The sequence below is a fragment of the Acipenser ruthenus genome, chromosome 11, assembly GCF_902713425.1.
Source record: "Acipenser ruthenus chromosome 11, fAciRut3.2 maternal haplotype, whole genome shotgun sequence".
Lineage (NCBI taxonomy): Eukaryota > Metazoa > Chordata > Actinopteri > Acipenseriformes > Acipenseridae > Acipenser > Acipenser ruthenus.
In genome coordinates, this window is record NC_081199.1 from 10869881 (window position 1) to 10886428 (window position 16548).

At 40.6% G+C, this 16548-nt stretch overlaps 1 protein-coding gene across 1 annotated transcript in view; it reads left to right on the forward strand.

Annotated features, from left to right (window-relative positions):
- The first annotated feature begins 751 nt into the window (after positions 1 to 751).
- The window catches only part of LOC117426622 (SEC14-like protein 2), a 36000-nt gene continuing 20203 nt past the window's right edge, over positions 752 to 16548 (forward strand). Inside the window, exons 1-6 of the mRNA XM_034044383.3 lie at positions 752 to 987; positions 4433 to 4508; positions 11614 to 11657; positions 14891 to 14953; positions 15378 to 15566; positions 16341 to 16436. Of these exons, the coding sequence (XP_033900274.3) occupies positions 934 to 987; positions 4433 to 4508; positions 11614 to 11657; positions 14891 to 14953; positions 15378 to 15566; positions 16341 to 16436 (522 nt within the window). The 5' untranslated portion in view covers positions 752 to 933. The remainder of the gene's footprint in view (positions 988 to 4432; positions 4509 to 11613; positions 11658 to 14890; positions 14954 to 15377; positions 15567 to 16340; positions 16437 to 16548) is intronic.

Here is a 16548-nt window from a genome sequence, read left to right on the forward strand (position 1 = left end):
GCTGTTTACTGGACGAATCCTGTGTGGAACCTAATGGAATGAACCATAAAATACAGCTGTGAACCAATGTGTTCATAAACAAGCACTGTGTGTGGAAAGTAATGTTCATTATGTGCTCATAATTATGAAACTGTGCTGAACCTGCGTGTGTTTCATAGCTATGTGATACTGGGGCTGCACACACAGCTTTAACTTAGTTGTTTAAAAATTGTTTAGATTAATTAAATACATTTAATTAATTACATTTAAAGTTTCATAAGAGCATAGTCGTTAATAGGTGAAATGGTAGCCATAACCTGTTTATCAACACTTAAATTCCTAGCTGTGTCCTCTGGTCCTGGTTTCTGTGCTGCACTTAAAGTAGGGTTGTCAGCTACAGTACTTTAATATTTTAAAGACTTCAATCAATTCCCTCCTTCAGTCTTCTTCATTAATGAATCTGTTTTAGACCAATGTAGCTCTATATGAAATCATATATTTGTTTAAAGTTACGCTTTCTGATAGAGCCCAGAATGATCTTGCACTTTTAAATGTGTGGTTTTAATCTTACACACATCTCCGTCTGTATCCATATATGTGTTATTTGATCTTGGAAAGCAAACTGTCAACTTACATAAAAGTTGTATTACAACACCAGGAAAATCCCTGATACATAAATACAAACGCGCACTCCGCAGTTCCGTGGTTATGATGTGAAAGCTTGATGTGACTTTAAATCTCTGTCTCTTTAAGAGGCTGTACCTTCACGAACTGACAGTCTCACAAAAAAACAAACGAAGCGCCCGGAGGTGCAAACCAGAACCAGAGCCAGGAAGGAGAGAGAGAGAGGGAGCTGATGCTGTACGGACTTGCACAGTGAAGACAGAGGAGAGAGGCGGTGACTGTACAACCGTCTGCTTGCTTTGATCAAAACAGGGTGTCATTTTGAAAAACATGAGCGGACGGGTCGGCGACGTGAGCCCAAAGCAGGCTGAAGCGTTAGCACAGGTAAGATGATATCTAATTTAAAACACGCCTTTTCTGTTTTTTTAAAAAATATATTTGCTCAGCTCCAGGCTAAATAAAGCAATGCGGGTATCACGAACGGAAATGTAGGTTAACCATATCACAAAACACGCAGTAATGCTATGCAAAAGAAAAAGTTTCCATGTACGGTTTGATGCCACAAGCTCGTATCATGAATATGTCTACTGTTGATTTTCTAGACAGCAGAGCTGAATATGTATGTATTTATTATCGTATACTGGCTAACAGAAGGATCTAACACATTTCTGATTGGTAAGGAGGAATACAGAAATGTTATTTCCATGCAGTCCTGCAGAACGTATCTCATCAAGTAACGAGCAGACTGCACTGTCTATAGTTTGACTTTGAATATCAGAAACCGCGGTGGAATATTAAATATAAACTGTGAAAAGGCTAACACAACTTTAGCATTGTGTATGAAAAAGGGAAGCCAAGTACAGTAGCTGCTTGCTGGGCGTGTGCCCAAAGAGTCTCAAGTTCCAATGGACTAAGTAAGGCAACACAAAACAAATACAGCCAGCCTCCCCATTCAGGGTTCAGATTTCTGACAGAATAGCTACCTCGTTCTTCAAAACAGGCCCAAACAAGACCAAAACAAGTGCAACCTGTTATTATTATTATTTGTTTATTTAGCAGACGCATTACAGAGACTAGGGTGTGTGAACTATACATCAGCTTCAGAGTCACTTACAACTACGTCTCACCCAAAAGACGGAGCACAAGGAGGTTAAGTGACTTGCTTAGGGTCACACAATGAGTCAGTGGCTGAGGTGGGATTTGATGTGGGGACTTCCTGGTTACAAGCCCATTTCTTTAACCACTGGACCACACAGCCTACCTATGTTAGAGTATGGACGTTTATGCAAATTCAAACTTGCGACTCTCAAAAAAACAAGCCCAATCCCGCTTACTATACACGGATTTGGCAACACTTTCTCCCCATGCACGAGTTCGGTATATCCCCGCCCACGACAGGAAAACAAAAAAACTGTATAACATTTAAAACACACACACAAACCAAACATAGCCGACAAATGCATTCTAAAAGATTTCTCCTGCATTGATAAAAATCTATGCTAGGTCACAAACAGATGTGAAAGTAAAACAAAAAATCAAAAGAAATCATGTCCTGTGGAAGGTGAATGTAATAATATTGACAATGGAGCACCTGCCATATGTAGCACATCCTTTATGTAAGGCCTGTCTGCACACAGCGTCCCTGACATTTATTCTGTATTGATAATCACTAATTCTCCTCTTCAGTCCCTATGGCACAGCCAGACAGCAGATCTGTCACACTTTGAAGGAGGGCTGACCTTTAGTCACTCAGCAGGAGTTTCCGTATCCAAGACAAATCTCTGTCTCTGTCTGGAGTCTCCAAAGTGCCTTGTCAGGTCCGTGCCGTCCTCGCTGCTGTGCTCTGCAATCATGTTTGTTTAAGTGAAGAATTAGGGGGACATGACTGAAGTCTTTAAAATGTGGAAAGGAGTGTCCTGGTGTAACTGTGCCAGGTTTTTAACTTGCATTGATAATTAAGGTCTGTTGAACTCCGGAATAACAGCCTTCCATAGCAGCCATCAAACTGCAGTGTTTCAGAATGACAAAGGGAATGTCAGTATGCTGGCATGGACAGAAGCGCTGTGTTGTTCTTAGAATTTCCCTCCCCTTCTTCTACAAGAGTCCGTTTCATTGAGGGCTTTGCAAAGCAGTCTCAGTGCTGGGAGAATGAGCGCTCAGCACGGCTCAAATCATAGCTTAAAGTGGAGCTGGGGTCAAAGATCCATCCCATTCCTTCAGTACTGTAACAGAGCCCCCCGACTCCCTCAATCTGTACCGCTATACTAACAGAGCCCCCAACTCTCCCTCAATCTGTACCCCTCTATACTGTAACAGAGCCCCCGATTCCCTCAATCTGTACCCGCTATACTAACAGAGCCCCCGACTCCCTCAATCTGTACCCCTCTATACTGTAACAGAGCCCCCAACTCTCCCTCAATCTGTACTCATCTATACTGTAACAGAGCCCCCAACTCTCCCTCAATCTGTACCCCTCTATACTGTAACGAAGCCCCCAACTCTCCCTCAGTCTAGCAGACACCCATTGAAGTTACAAAACTTGAAAGAAACAACCTTTAATTCAAGGGCTCTGATGTACTCCTAAGATGTATGTTTCTAGTTCTGTGACACTGATTGGTGTTCTTTTAAGAAAGAATGGTGTTAATGGCATTGTGCAGTGAGTAACGTTAAACCGCACATGTAGGATCATCTTATAATACATTTGTGGCTTTAGCCACTTGTGTTATGAGGTCATCCCCACTAATTACTACATACAATACAACAACCGAACCCTGCTCTCCCATTGTTTTCTATGGAGGTTAGCCATGCTGTTATAACTCAGTAAAGGAAAGGACTGCTGCTTGCTAATGAAACCACAGGGATGCTGGAGCCCTTCTCTTTAAAGGTGGAGTACAATGATTATTTCAGAAAACCAGTCAATAAATAAATAACTTGAAAAGCAGTAGTATAACAGTGCTCTGTGGCATTGCTGTGCCGTGTTTCTTGGTAATAATGGAACTCCCCTGTTCAAATAATACACTTGACTTCTGGCCTCAGGCTTTATTGACAAGGGAGTTCCATTATTACCTTGCAGCACGTCACCGCAATGCCATTATCCCATGAGTGAGTCCTGCAGTATCTGCTATTGATATCCCAGCAGCTAAATGCTGTTATGTAGCTGTTTCAAGAAATATTTATAATTCTTAAAACAAAAACTATATGCAGTATGCTTCTTTCATTGCCTTATCGGTGCCATTGTGTGTTTGGTTCTTTGTTGTGATTCATATAGTGAACTGTGGGTATTACAAGCACATTTATTGCTGTTTTGTCTTTACATTGGTCATATTTTAAGCAATGCTAAATACACTTTTTTTTAGCATATTTATGTGAAGGTTTTATGCTTTTGGGTTATGTCAGTGTTATTGTATTTTGTGGTTTTCATACAGGGACAGAAAATGAGTATGTGCACATGTACCTAATGATAACACACTAGAACTATAATAATAATAATAATAATAATAATAATAATAATAATAATAAACCAGGAGCAAGAAGTGTAATGTAAAACAGAAGTAGGACAGAGGTAAAGTAGGGTGTGGATGGTGTTCTTTTTTTTTGTTTGTTCCTGAAGGGTTACATGTCATTCGTTAGATGTGTATCACCAGAGGAACGCATAACCAAAAGATTTGCATACAAGGGAAATTCTCCATTAAAATAGCAAGCTGGCTGTGAATGTTCAATGCAACAGTCCTGTGAGATGAGAGGCTCTTGATTGCTCAGTAACACTCTCTCCTCTCTCCTCTCTCCTCTCTCCTCTCTCCTCCTCTCTCTTCTCACTCTCTGCCCTCAGTTTCGAGAGAACATCCAGGACATATTACCCAGCTTGCCTGCCCAGCATGACCACTTCCTGCTGCGCTGGCTTAGAGGTGAGTTTTCTGTGTCCAGTTTCCTGTCTGTAATTAGCTGTCTGGTACACAACATGAAACGAGTCTCCTTTACAAAACTGCAGTGTATTTTGTTCCAGGCCGATTTTATCCACCACAGCCTTAAATTGCTGTTATGTTCAGTTTCAATACTTTTACCTTTCTCTTTTTAATATTGCGCCTAACCCTGACATTTACCCAAAAAACTGTTTCATGAATTTTGCTTTTCACTCAATTTTTTGATAGGTAATAAACACTAATACATCTTGAGGACATTTTAAACAAAACAGAAAACTAATACAAAGGGCCTTGCTAACAACCTATCCTGTTGTCCCGGGGCAGCAGTGTGGAGTAGTGGTTAGGGCTCTGGACTCTTGACCGGAGGGTTATGGGTTCAATCCCCAGTGGGGGACACTGCTGTTGTACCCGTGAGCAAGGTACTTTACCTAGATTGCTCCAGTAAAAACCCAACTGTATAAATGGGTAATTGTATGTAAAAATAATGTGATATCTGTATAATGTGAAATAATGTATAATGTGATATCTTGTAACAATTGTAAGTCGCCCTGGATAAGGGCGTCTGCTAAGAAATAAATAATAATAAATAATAATAATAATTTAAACTTGTATTTTTTCAGTGTTTTTTACATGACCTCTGATTGAGAATCCTGATCTAGATATACATGTATAGCAGTTTACAGAGCCCCTCCAAACCTTCTAGATTCACAGTAATCACTTCGGAATGCCTGCTCTTCCATAGCCCTGCCCCTTTAGCTCAGACAGTGCCTGTACTGAGTTTGCAGCAATGCTCCTTGCTCTTTTGCTTGAGTATCTGAGCTGGTACACAAAGCTGGCCTCACCACTTGTTCTTGACCCTTGGCCTATGTTCATGTGTTCGTTTGCATGAACTGTTTCAAACAATACAGTACACACTGTTATCAGGGGCACAGCTCGGCCACACAGTGAAGAATCCCTTATTCAGCGCCCCGGTAGTTGGGTTCTCTGGCCTTACACAGAGACAGGACTCTGGTCATGTGAGAACGAGGGGAATTCACAAAGGCAAAACGTGAAAGAAACAACATTGGAATTGAATGTGAGTTTAGCAAATAAAATAATTTCATTAATCTTCCAAATGTCCAGTTTTGAAAGAAACACATGTTATGGTATTATTATTAATTTCTTAGCAATTGTTACAAGATATCACATTATTTTTACATACAATTACCCATTTATACAGTTGGGTTTTTACTGGAGCAATCTAGGTAAAGTACCTTGCTCAAGGGTACAGCAGCAGTGTCCTCTACCAGGGATTGAACCCACAACCCTCCGGTCAAGAGTCCAGAGCCCTAACCACTACGCCACACTGCTGCCATGGTAAACATATATTTTTGTTTTAAAACATGAACTTGGCTCAAGAAACTGAGAACATTCTTTAACTTAAAGCAATTCCAGATATCGTGTTTAAAGATGAAAATACATGTTTGCTATGATGTGTGTTTCTTTCAAAACTGCACATTTGAGACGTGTGTAGCTAATAGAAGTGCAGAACAGGTAAGACTTATTTTGTAAACTGCAATTACAATGAGTTATTTTAAGAAACCAAGTGCGAATGACACTGAAGTAAAATGCTTTAACTACACACGCCAAGATTGCCTTACATAATAAACGCAAGGCTTTACCAGGATGTTGGACGTTAACCTAGCTTGCAGCTCCCCCAAGCTTCAGTATAGTTTGTTTTGCGGTACCCATTTCCTCTAGCATTTACAGACAGATTAGCTGTGAGCGTAGACGGGATCTGCTATAACAAGGTCTTGTGCTTCCCTCCCTGTGATTGTGAATATGTGCAAGGGGGATAATCTCCACAGATTTCAACTGTGCTTCAATCTCTCTGCAAAAAAACTCACAATCAGACGTCTGTTTCCTACATTCATCAGGGCTGAAGACATTTTAGCCAATCAGATTATTACACAACAAGGACAAATCCGCCGCGTAATCATTTTAAACAGTTAGTATTATGCAACTGTATGGATAACCCACATGTCTACAAACAGACCCCAGACACTTTTAAGGCCTCCAGAGGTGAGCAGCATGAAAGATGAGTGGATTGGCCTGCTGGGCACCGCTGTTCTGATGCCTGCTTTCCAGTCACTTCAGCAGATCCATCTGAGCAATTCAGCCTCAGCTAAGTCTGTGGCCATATTCTGTCTACCCCCATTTCCAGCAGAAACGGAGAATACAGTGTGCTTTGAATTGTTTATGTGAAGGGATCCAGTGGTTTATTAATGGCAGTCATCATGAGTGAAATAACCACAGCAGTCATCATGAGTGAAATAACCACAGCACTCTTCGTTCATGGATTCTGTTCATATAACAAGTATAATGTATTGAAACAGCCTTTAACAGAACGTGAGAGGGAGAGGGAGAGAGAGAGGGAGGGAGAGAAGGAGAGGTTTCTTCCCAGGCCCAGCTGCAGATGACAGTGTGGTGTGAAAAACCAGCTGTTCTTAAAATTAATGAGTGGATTTTTCTTTACGAGCTACAGCACTGGTCTGTTTGTGTTCTGTTTACATTAAAACCTTATACTCTAGGCCCGTGGTTCTCAACCTTTTTTAAAACTGAACCCCTTCTGTCTTAAGGTTTCAGTTCAAGAACCCTTTACAATTTTTGCTCTGCTGAATGGTACCACAGTTGCAATAAAAGGCAGAATTATCTGATTACAGTCGTCCCCCCCCCGTCCCCCCCCGTTTGTTTAATATATAATTTATGTTGCAACAGTTTGGCACTGACAAACTGCTGGGTTAGGACAGAATACCAAACAGTAGGCTTAATTATAACTTTTAATTAGGTCCTTGGAGGCACAGAATCAAGACAGTATCAAAACTGCAAAGTTCATGAGCAGCACAGAGTGCTGTCCATAGGCAGAATTGGCAGACGCCTGCTTCATCCATCCTAATTTTGGAAATCCGCTTAATTGAAATCACGCAAGCTTCAAGGTGGATGATCATTTTAAAACTATACTATACTAACCAAAAATCAAATATGTATGCACAGGGGTTAGATATATTATGGTAATATATGATACCGTTAAAAAAATGCATTATTTTCTTTTACTTTCATTTTTTATTTTTGCATTTCTGTGTCGCAAGAGCCAAATGCATACCTCTTGTTTCCTGATTTCTGCATACGACCACCGACCAGTACATTTCTTTTGAGAGTCTCTCTCTCTCTCTCTCTGTAACACGGGGTCTGATGAGGACAACCAGGTTATTGTTGACTCAGTTGTTTGCATATTCCGTACTGTAAAGACGTCGACGTTACAAAATGAACATTTTGTCCTGGCGGTTGTAGTCGACTAGTGCTGGGACTCCGCTTGAAATGTATTTGTTGGCAAAAAATCTGAATTTGTTTATATAACAGAATTTATAAATTCGTGGGCTGCGCCTACCCCCAGTTGTTCTGAATGTATTTATTTGCCCCAATACAGAATTTATAAATGACTGTATCAAAAAGATATGCAGATAAAAACCAATGCATAAATAAAGTCATAAAGACATAAATTACCCACATTCTGCTATTCTTTAATAATGTAATGGGAACCAGATGTATTTGTGGTATAATAGTTTCTGGTTCAGCATCGTAATCTAGTCACTCTCCGTTATGTCAGGGGAGCTTGGGACAGGAGGGGTCAGATAAATGAATGCTGACTGTAGGCTAAATGGATTCAGTCTTCAGAACTCATTCCTTTAAGCCCTGGGATCAGTCTGGTTGCTCTTCGCTGGACTCTATACAGGATTCCAATGTGCATCATCATAACCTCCCTGGCTGTGTACTCTGCACTGTATAACTAAGCATTCTGTTTAATTGCTTTTAATTGGTCTTTCTTATGGCTGGCTTGTTTCTGTTCTGTACCACCCATTTCTTGTTGAGTCTTACATTTCACTGATCTTTATATTTAGCAACAGTAAGTTTAATTTGCCATGTATCTGCACAGTTCTGTGTGTGCCCAAAATCATTTTGGATTTCCTGGGTTGATGAAAAAGTTTCCCAGCCATGTGCAGATTTTCCAAGCTTGCTGATTTATCCCTATCCACTGTATGTCATTAAAGCAGATAAGATAGATCAGAGTCCTGGTACTGATCCCTGCAGCACACCACTGAGTGCATGGACCTCCCTGCTTCCTGTGTTTAACCAGCTATACTCTGTTGTGGAACTATTATATACAGATGATCCTTTTTTGCAACTTGGAACTTTTTCTCAACATTGCATATGGATATGGCTGATCCAGCTTTGTTATGATCAGAATGAATATACAACCGATGATCACACCACAGAATATAATTCAGGGTCACTTTTACATATAATTTTACAGTGTTATTTACATGCTTTCAATTTTTATTTCAGTCCACATGCATAGCAAACTGCTATGCAATTCGTGTTACATGTTTTACTACATCATACTTTCACCAGTGAACAGAGTTGCAAAGTTGCATGATTCACTGGTTTGGGCTACGTTAGGCAGAAGATTGAAAAGCCTTACATTAAACACAGGAAAATCACAATGTTCAGAGATGGAGCCTCAATGATTTCTTACTTCATTTAAAGGGATTGCAATTTATATAAAACCTTATACCAGAACTACTAACAATTGACCACCAGTTAAGTAAGTGTAAAAAAAGAAACGAAAATGACATTTGAAGCTACTTGCTTATTAATATCAGTGAAGTATTTCCATAGCAATCTTCAAGAGCTGACAAGCTTGGGTTTCTGAATGAAACAGGGGGCCCGTTTAGCCCCACTTGTGTCTCGTTTTATTTCTCTTTTTATCCCATCTCTATACAGAAGATCCTTTTTGTAGATATCACGTTGTACAGCTGGTCTTTTTTTTTTTAACTTCTGTTTGCGTACCAGTTTTTGGTCCGATCTGTAACTGGAGTTTGGTTGGCTCCATGTGTGGATCGCATGTCCTTTGCCTGAGTGACAGGGAGGAGGTTGTTTGTGACGCAGGTGAGGGGGTTACGAGATTTCACTTGATAAAAACAAAGGTCGTTGTCCCGAGCCTTGCGATAAGATTAATATATTGGGCACAGTCCAAGTGGAGCAGTGTTTATGGGGGTTGAAAGATAAGCCACTTTAGCTCGGGGTCAGAGGTCCTCAAGTCCACCCTGTGGTCTCTGAGGTGTGGTGCCTGCCTGTAAACGGGATCAGACTTTTGGGAGAAAATGTGCCAAAATATTCTGTTTAATATTGTTATTAACATTGAATGCCCAGTTATACCTGTACATATCTGTGTATCACACTTATGTTTGTTGTGGTGAGGGAACTTAATTGGGCGTTCTGAATTAGGGAAAACATAGGGGGTACACCAGACTCATTTTACTATTTATCAGACTGAACCGGATTCAAACCAGGCACAGTATGCTGCAGGGTAATGTTGTCAGCAAGTATGCGATACACAATAGTTAAAGTGTAGTAAAGTGGGACTACTTTTTTCTATGGGTTTTTTTAAATGCTTGTCATGCATATTCATAAACCTGTTCCTACATCTGAACCTGATGAACCAATCAAAATGCTGAACTTTGTGACTGGAGTCGGGAACCAATGAAATGTTTCTGATTGAACAGGCTGGATTTTAGCAGCCAATGTTATAAATTCAGAAGACATTCTGACGACATAAAAAAGGAGAAATGAAAATAGCTAGTCAACACTAATTTTATTGCCTCATCAGTGTGAGACTAAAGATAAGAGAGAGACTAACTTGATTATCAGTATCACCATGCTGAGCTCAACATTTTTTTAAATACGTTTCAAGGATGTAATGAAAAACAGAAACAAAACAAATCGGGGGGGGGGGGGGGTAACTTGAATGATACGTAGATGAGAGAATTATTCCATTTGTGTACACCCTATTTATTCTATCTTTAAACAGAGTAAACTGCCCGTGATTTGTGGAGTAGTGTTTCCTGGCTGTCGGTCTGGAGTAAGCGCTCTAATAATCACCTTTGTGATGTATTAGGCAGTGGGTGTCAGGCTGGTGTAAGTCAGGGGTTGGGGGGAGGGAGTGGAGGGGAGGCTGGTATTAGCATGCATATCCCTGACGGCTTCTGGATGTATTAAAATGAGGAATGATATAAGATATAAGTCAGGGCCTCGCCACAGGGCCTTCTTACTGACTCCAGACTCATTAAAAGCCGGATCTTGAGGAATAACAAGAGGTCAGTTTATATAAAAGGCAGCCTGGCTGGAGTGATACTGTATTCACAAACAGGCCATTGTGAAGCAGTGTCTGGTTTCACTGTGTTTTTTGTATGTTATATATATATATATATATATATATATATATATATATATATATATATATATATATATATATAGATATATATATATATATATATATATATATATATATATATATATATAAAAACACACTTTTATGGAAACAGTGACAGTGTTACAAAACTGTTCCTACACAAACAGAGCACCAGACATTAGCAAATAACGGTACATGCTTTTTGTTTATAAAGTAGTGACTAGTTGACTATTGTTACCTTGTCTATTCGACTGGCACATAGGTACTCGTTCCACCTCTACATTGCAGTGTTCCTTGCTGTATGAGTGGCCCCTGGTCTTAAAAAGGTTGAGAAAACACTAAGATAGACAAAAATGTTAAGTTCATTTGTTAAGATACAGCGTTTCTGAATTTTAATTTCTTAATCAAATTACAGGGTGAAGCCCTTATGAACGTTTCCCACAGTAAAAGCATATAGGAGTATAATGGCATAGTTTAAGCATTGTAAAGCCTATAGATGTATGGTAAAGTACTTACTCTGGGAGGGTAAACTTTGGTAAATGCCTTTGGAAAAGCATCATTAACGTGGTAAACTTTAAGGGAACAAGCAATCAATATGGAGCACTCAAAGCCTTTGTCCTGTGATGAATGTGTCCTTTCACAGATTTTTACACAAAAGTTAAACTTTTATATGGTCTAGTACAATACTTGTAACCAGTTTCTTTTGTAGAAAGCACAGTTTATTTCTTTGAAATGTGCAACATATTTGGACAAATGCCCAAGGAAACCCCACGCTAACTGAAATGTTCCTTTTGTTCCCAGCCAGGAATTTCAACATCCAGAAAGCAGAAGCAATGCTTCGCAAGGTAGGAAGTTCTGCACATTTTTACTTTGTGTATTGAGATCTGTGTTCATTTATTACAGTGAAAAACACTAAAAGGAATTGCAACTAACAAAATAACACCATAAAGTATACCTGTTGTGGACTTCCATTCATTCACACATCATAGGTAATAAATAAATTATGGAATTAGCTTTTTCAACTTTTACTAGAGAAAGAGATTTTTTTCTTCTAAACATCGCAGTGTATCCCATTCATGCTGCCTCTTGCAACAGTGCTGGTGCTATCATTGAAAAAAGTGGTGTATGGGAACAGATAACCAGCATTGTTGCAGGAGGGAGCGTGATCTGGATGCACTGCGATCCTTAGAAGACCATTTTTTCCCTGGCAAATGCAGCAGAGTAAATGTTGAGACATTGAGCACAGTTGACTTGTTACCTATGATGTGTGATTATAAAATGTCAGCAGTATGTTTAAAATGTAACCCAAGAGAGTGTGGTTTCTTCTTGGAACCATTGATAACACGGCCTTGAAAAGGCCTTTATTGTTAATCTGTGTTGGGCATTCCATATCTGCAATCCATGCAAACAGCTCTATGTATTGACAGTGTTGTTGGGTTTCTGCAGTTGTAATGCAGTCATGTGGTTTCAAAGCACAAAATCAATACACTTTACTTGCTTAGCCTCTGATGTCTCAATTGTGAATCGGTTACAAAATCCTTTTTTGTTTTAAGCACCTTGATATGGAATAACAGAGCAACTAAATATATGGAACTATTTTGTTAGCTGCAGTTATTTTAAGATGTGTTGATAATGCCCCTTAGATTAGATTATATATTCCAGTATAGGGGACTTGCAATATGAAAATAAATGTAATGTAAGAGTAAAGGGAAGATATGAACCAGATGTAATTTCAGAGGGTGTGATTATACCATCATAGTTTGACCTTAGTAAATTAACCACTGTGGAAAACATGTTCCTTAGCTGGCACGGAGATGGGCTTGGTCAGGCTTAACAAAAATGACATTTGAAGCTTCAAAACTGCATACAGTTCACTGCGTACACGTGACTGAAAGAGCTGAAACAAGCCCTACCCTTGTCTAATAAATTGTATTGTATTTTGCCTATTTCAATTTTAAAACAACATGCATATAAAGATCAATATGCATTTATAAGGGACAAGGTTTTAAGGGCAGCTATAAAAGGGTCATGAACACTGGACCGTGGAATATCTGTTAGAAGTCTTTCATGTGGTTTGAGTTGATGATTATAGCACCAGTGTAGTATCAGAATTTGCTTCCATGTGAAATTGCTGCAATTTTTCCCCCCGGAATATTAAAAATAAACATGTTTCCTTGTGAAACATGAATTTTGAAATTTTCCTTGCCATATTTAAGGCTGTCTGATTGCATTGAGGGTGGTAAAAAATAATGTCAGGATCTGTTTGTCAGCCATAGAAGAAGGTTTTTTTTGATGTTACAACTGGACACTAAAACACATTAAAACCTGAATATGTAAAAGCAAACAAAACACGACCACACTACGCTTCAAAGCAAGGCAGGCTTGATGCAAATGGAATGGAGTTCCCTTGAGTCAGGCTCTGCACAAATTCACAATTAGCCTGAAGAGGCCGGCCCAGCCAAGCACTTGCAGACACAGACAGAACTGTGCTGTCTAACCCAGTAGCACAGCTCTGAATTGAAGCCCAGGCCTCCAGTGGTAAAGGAATGAATTCCCTTCTGCACCAGCTAGACCCTCACAGCACTTGACATTCAGAAAGTCGTTCCCCTGGCTGAATTGCGTCACAGAGCTCCTAATCTCTCGTGTGCTGCATAGACAGATCCTAATTCCAGGGCATGTAAGCCTTGTGATCTGCTTTAATTCAGGCATGTTCTTCAGGTTTGCTACAGCAGGCATTAGCAAGTAATCACTGCAGCTGCAGAGCACGCACCTCGTGCTGACGTCCCTTTGAAACATTGCTGCATTTTTTAAAAACGTTATATCACACATGTATTTTTATTTTAAAACTTGATATCTGGTACTACTTGCTTACAAGAAGCGCTCAGTTTATATGCCTTATTCTCGGGTTATCTGTTTGCACTTCCTGGGTTATTTCACCTGAGCAGTGTCTTCTGGGTCAAAGCCTGCTACTGACTAAAAGCATGGTTATTGACAGGAAGGAAGCCAGTGAAGGGATGGGGACAAGTTCATCCTCCAATTGAAATGACCCAGGAAGTGCAAGGAAGTCTAAAACCCTAGTGAATAGACATGCATGACAGACACATGTTAAGGAGCAATATTGTTAGCTTATATTACTCTAAATTACAGACAATCTGGTTAATCACTGGGAGCAATGGTATATCATTGTAAAAAACATGGTTAACCACATTTAAATGCATGTGGAAAGTGCAAAATGTACTTGGATACTTGCCAGGGTTGTAGCAGTCGTTCCTATATAAAGTGCAGTGCCCCCTACAAAGGTACTACTGTGCAGTCCACTCAGTGCAAACAGAGTTAATGTGGAAAAATCTACTACAGTGAAAACACTGCTTGCAATGTGTAGCTCATAAACATAAAATGGTTCCATAGGTTCCAGTGATTAGGGACTTGCTAGTTTAGTAACTGGTGTTTCGGATATGATACTCACGCGAGTCTAGGTTTGTGTCTGGGCTGATCTTCACTGGGGATTCCACAGGGAGCGTCACTCTGAATCTGGCTACCCTGCTGGTTAGGGAGACAAAATCGAAGGGGCCCACTTTCCCATACAGAGGGCACCCCGCAAGCTCAAAGCAGAAACACCTGCAAGGCTGGGCTTGGTCTGCCAGGGGCTGGTAGCTGTCAAGCGCTCGGGTGGAGGCTTGGCTTGATGGTGATCAGAGGCCATGAACTGATCTTCAGTATTCCTGAGCTGTGGTAGTGAGGGGAGGAAAACAGGGGTAAAAAAAAGAATATTACACTCAGAACAAATTCTTAAAACTGGTCTGTAATAAATGTATTTGGGGTGTAAATGCATTGTAATGCATGGGGTTACAAATGATCATGGGAAATGAATGGTGGCAAATATTTCATGCTATTGAAAATAGATTTCTAAACAGCCACACGGATGTTATGGGGTTTGTTAAGGTGCCAGGTATATTGTAGCCGTTTGTGACTGTGTGTGAATGTGTAGGAGCAGGCCTCAGGTTAGGAGGCTGTGTTCTAGTGAAATGCATGTGTTGGATTGTAATCAGATGCAATAATGTGGTGTTGTTGTTTTCAGCATGTTGAGTTTCGGAAGCACATGAAGGCAGACACAATAACTACAGACTGGCAGCCTCCTGAGGTAAGGGAGAAGGACTGGCGTGATCAGGGGTCCCTCAGATTGAGAGGAGCGATGGGGCTGGAGCGTCTTGGGTTTGCAGTCCAGGGTTAGGATTGGGATTGCATTATCATCTTGTTTTATCAGAATCAGAACTGAACCGTGCTCCCTAGACACATTAAATAAACAATAAAAGACGTTCAAAGCTTAACAAAATAGTCTGTTCAAATTGATCAAATGAATTATAATATTGTGTTTTGTTGGAAAAGAGAGTGGTGAGGGTATGGAGTGGGTTACCCTAGTCATGTTGTTGATGCTGAATCACTGGGATCCTTTAAGACCCAACTTGACAACGTTTTCAGATCAGTCAGCTATGAGGAACTGGACTAGCACTGATGGGCCGATTAGCCTCCTCTTGTTCTCATGTTTGCGTGTCTGTGTTGCTCAGGTGATCGAGCGCTACCTGTCCGGTGGGATTTGTGGCTACGACAAGGACGGGAGCCCTATCTGGTATGATGTCGTGGGGCCCCTGGACCCCAGGGGCCTCCTGCTCTCCGCCTCCAAACAGGACTTCCTCAAGGCCAAGGTGCGAGATTGTGAGAGGCTGCAGAGGGAGTGCAAGCGGCAGAGTGAGCAGGTACGTCACAAACACCATTTGCACAGGCCAGAGAGCATTGCAGTGTCTGTGTCCCGTAGCATTATGATTGCCTGGTTTATTCTGAGTTGTGTGGCTCCAATATTGAGTTTCAGTCATTTTGCTGGGGAGTTACTGACTTGTTGGGAATTGGAAGCTGTATTTCATGGATACCTGGCTAGTGTATTAAAACCAGCACATGTTGCCAGCTGTTAGGTAGATTTAAAGGGATGCTTCATACTGTATACATTTTCAGAAAATTCCTTACCTGTTTAATATCCCAATATGAGTGTTTTGTAACTTCAAGTGAGGTGGTTTAAAAAATGACCACTAGTGGTGTGCAGCTTTAATTTCATCCCCTTCTGCAAACTGCTCCATTTAGTTGCTACAGTTGCAAGGGGGACAGAAATTACAGTTGTGCATCACTTGTGCTCGTTTCTAACACCACCTCTTAAATTCAGCATTTAGAAAGGCTATTTAGGAGCAGCCCCAGAGGTTAGAAAAAGGACATTTGTGAGTAGGCCTAGTAAGTAATGGTCTAAGAAGAAATAGCAATAGAGACAAAACACACATAACAGGATATTAAACGTAAGAGATTCAATATAAAATGTAGATGGTGTAAAATCGACTGACTTTAACATGTTGTAATAAGGGAATGTGAAATTATGATGATTATCTTGAACTGGTGAAAAACAGCAGTGCCGGTTGCTTTGTGCCATTGCTTTTCTCTGTGGTGCTGTGTCTGTCTCACTGTGTGTCTCTGGGACTCTCTTCCAGCTTGGACGCCATGTGGAGTCCATCACCATGATCTACGACTGCGAGGGTCTGGGGCTCAGACACCTGTGGAAGCCGGCCGTAGAGGCGTATGGAGAGGTACAGGCACACACTGCCACAACATCTAATCACCACGCTTCTCCAGCTGCTGCACGCCTCCCATTACTGACTTGGGACTATAGCACAGGAATGTGGCCTGCTTCGAAATAAG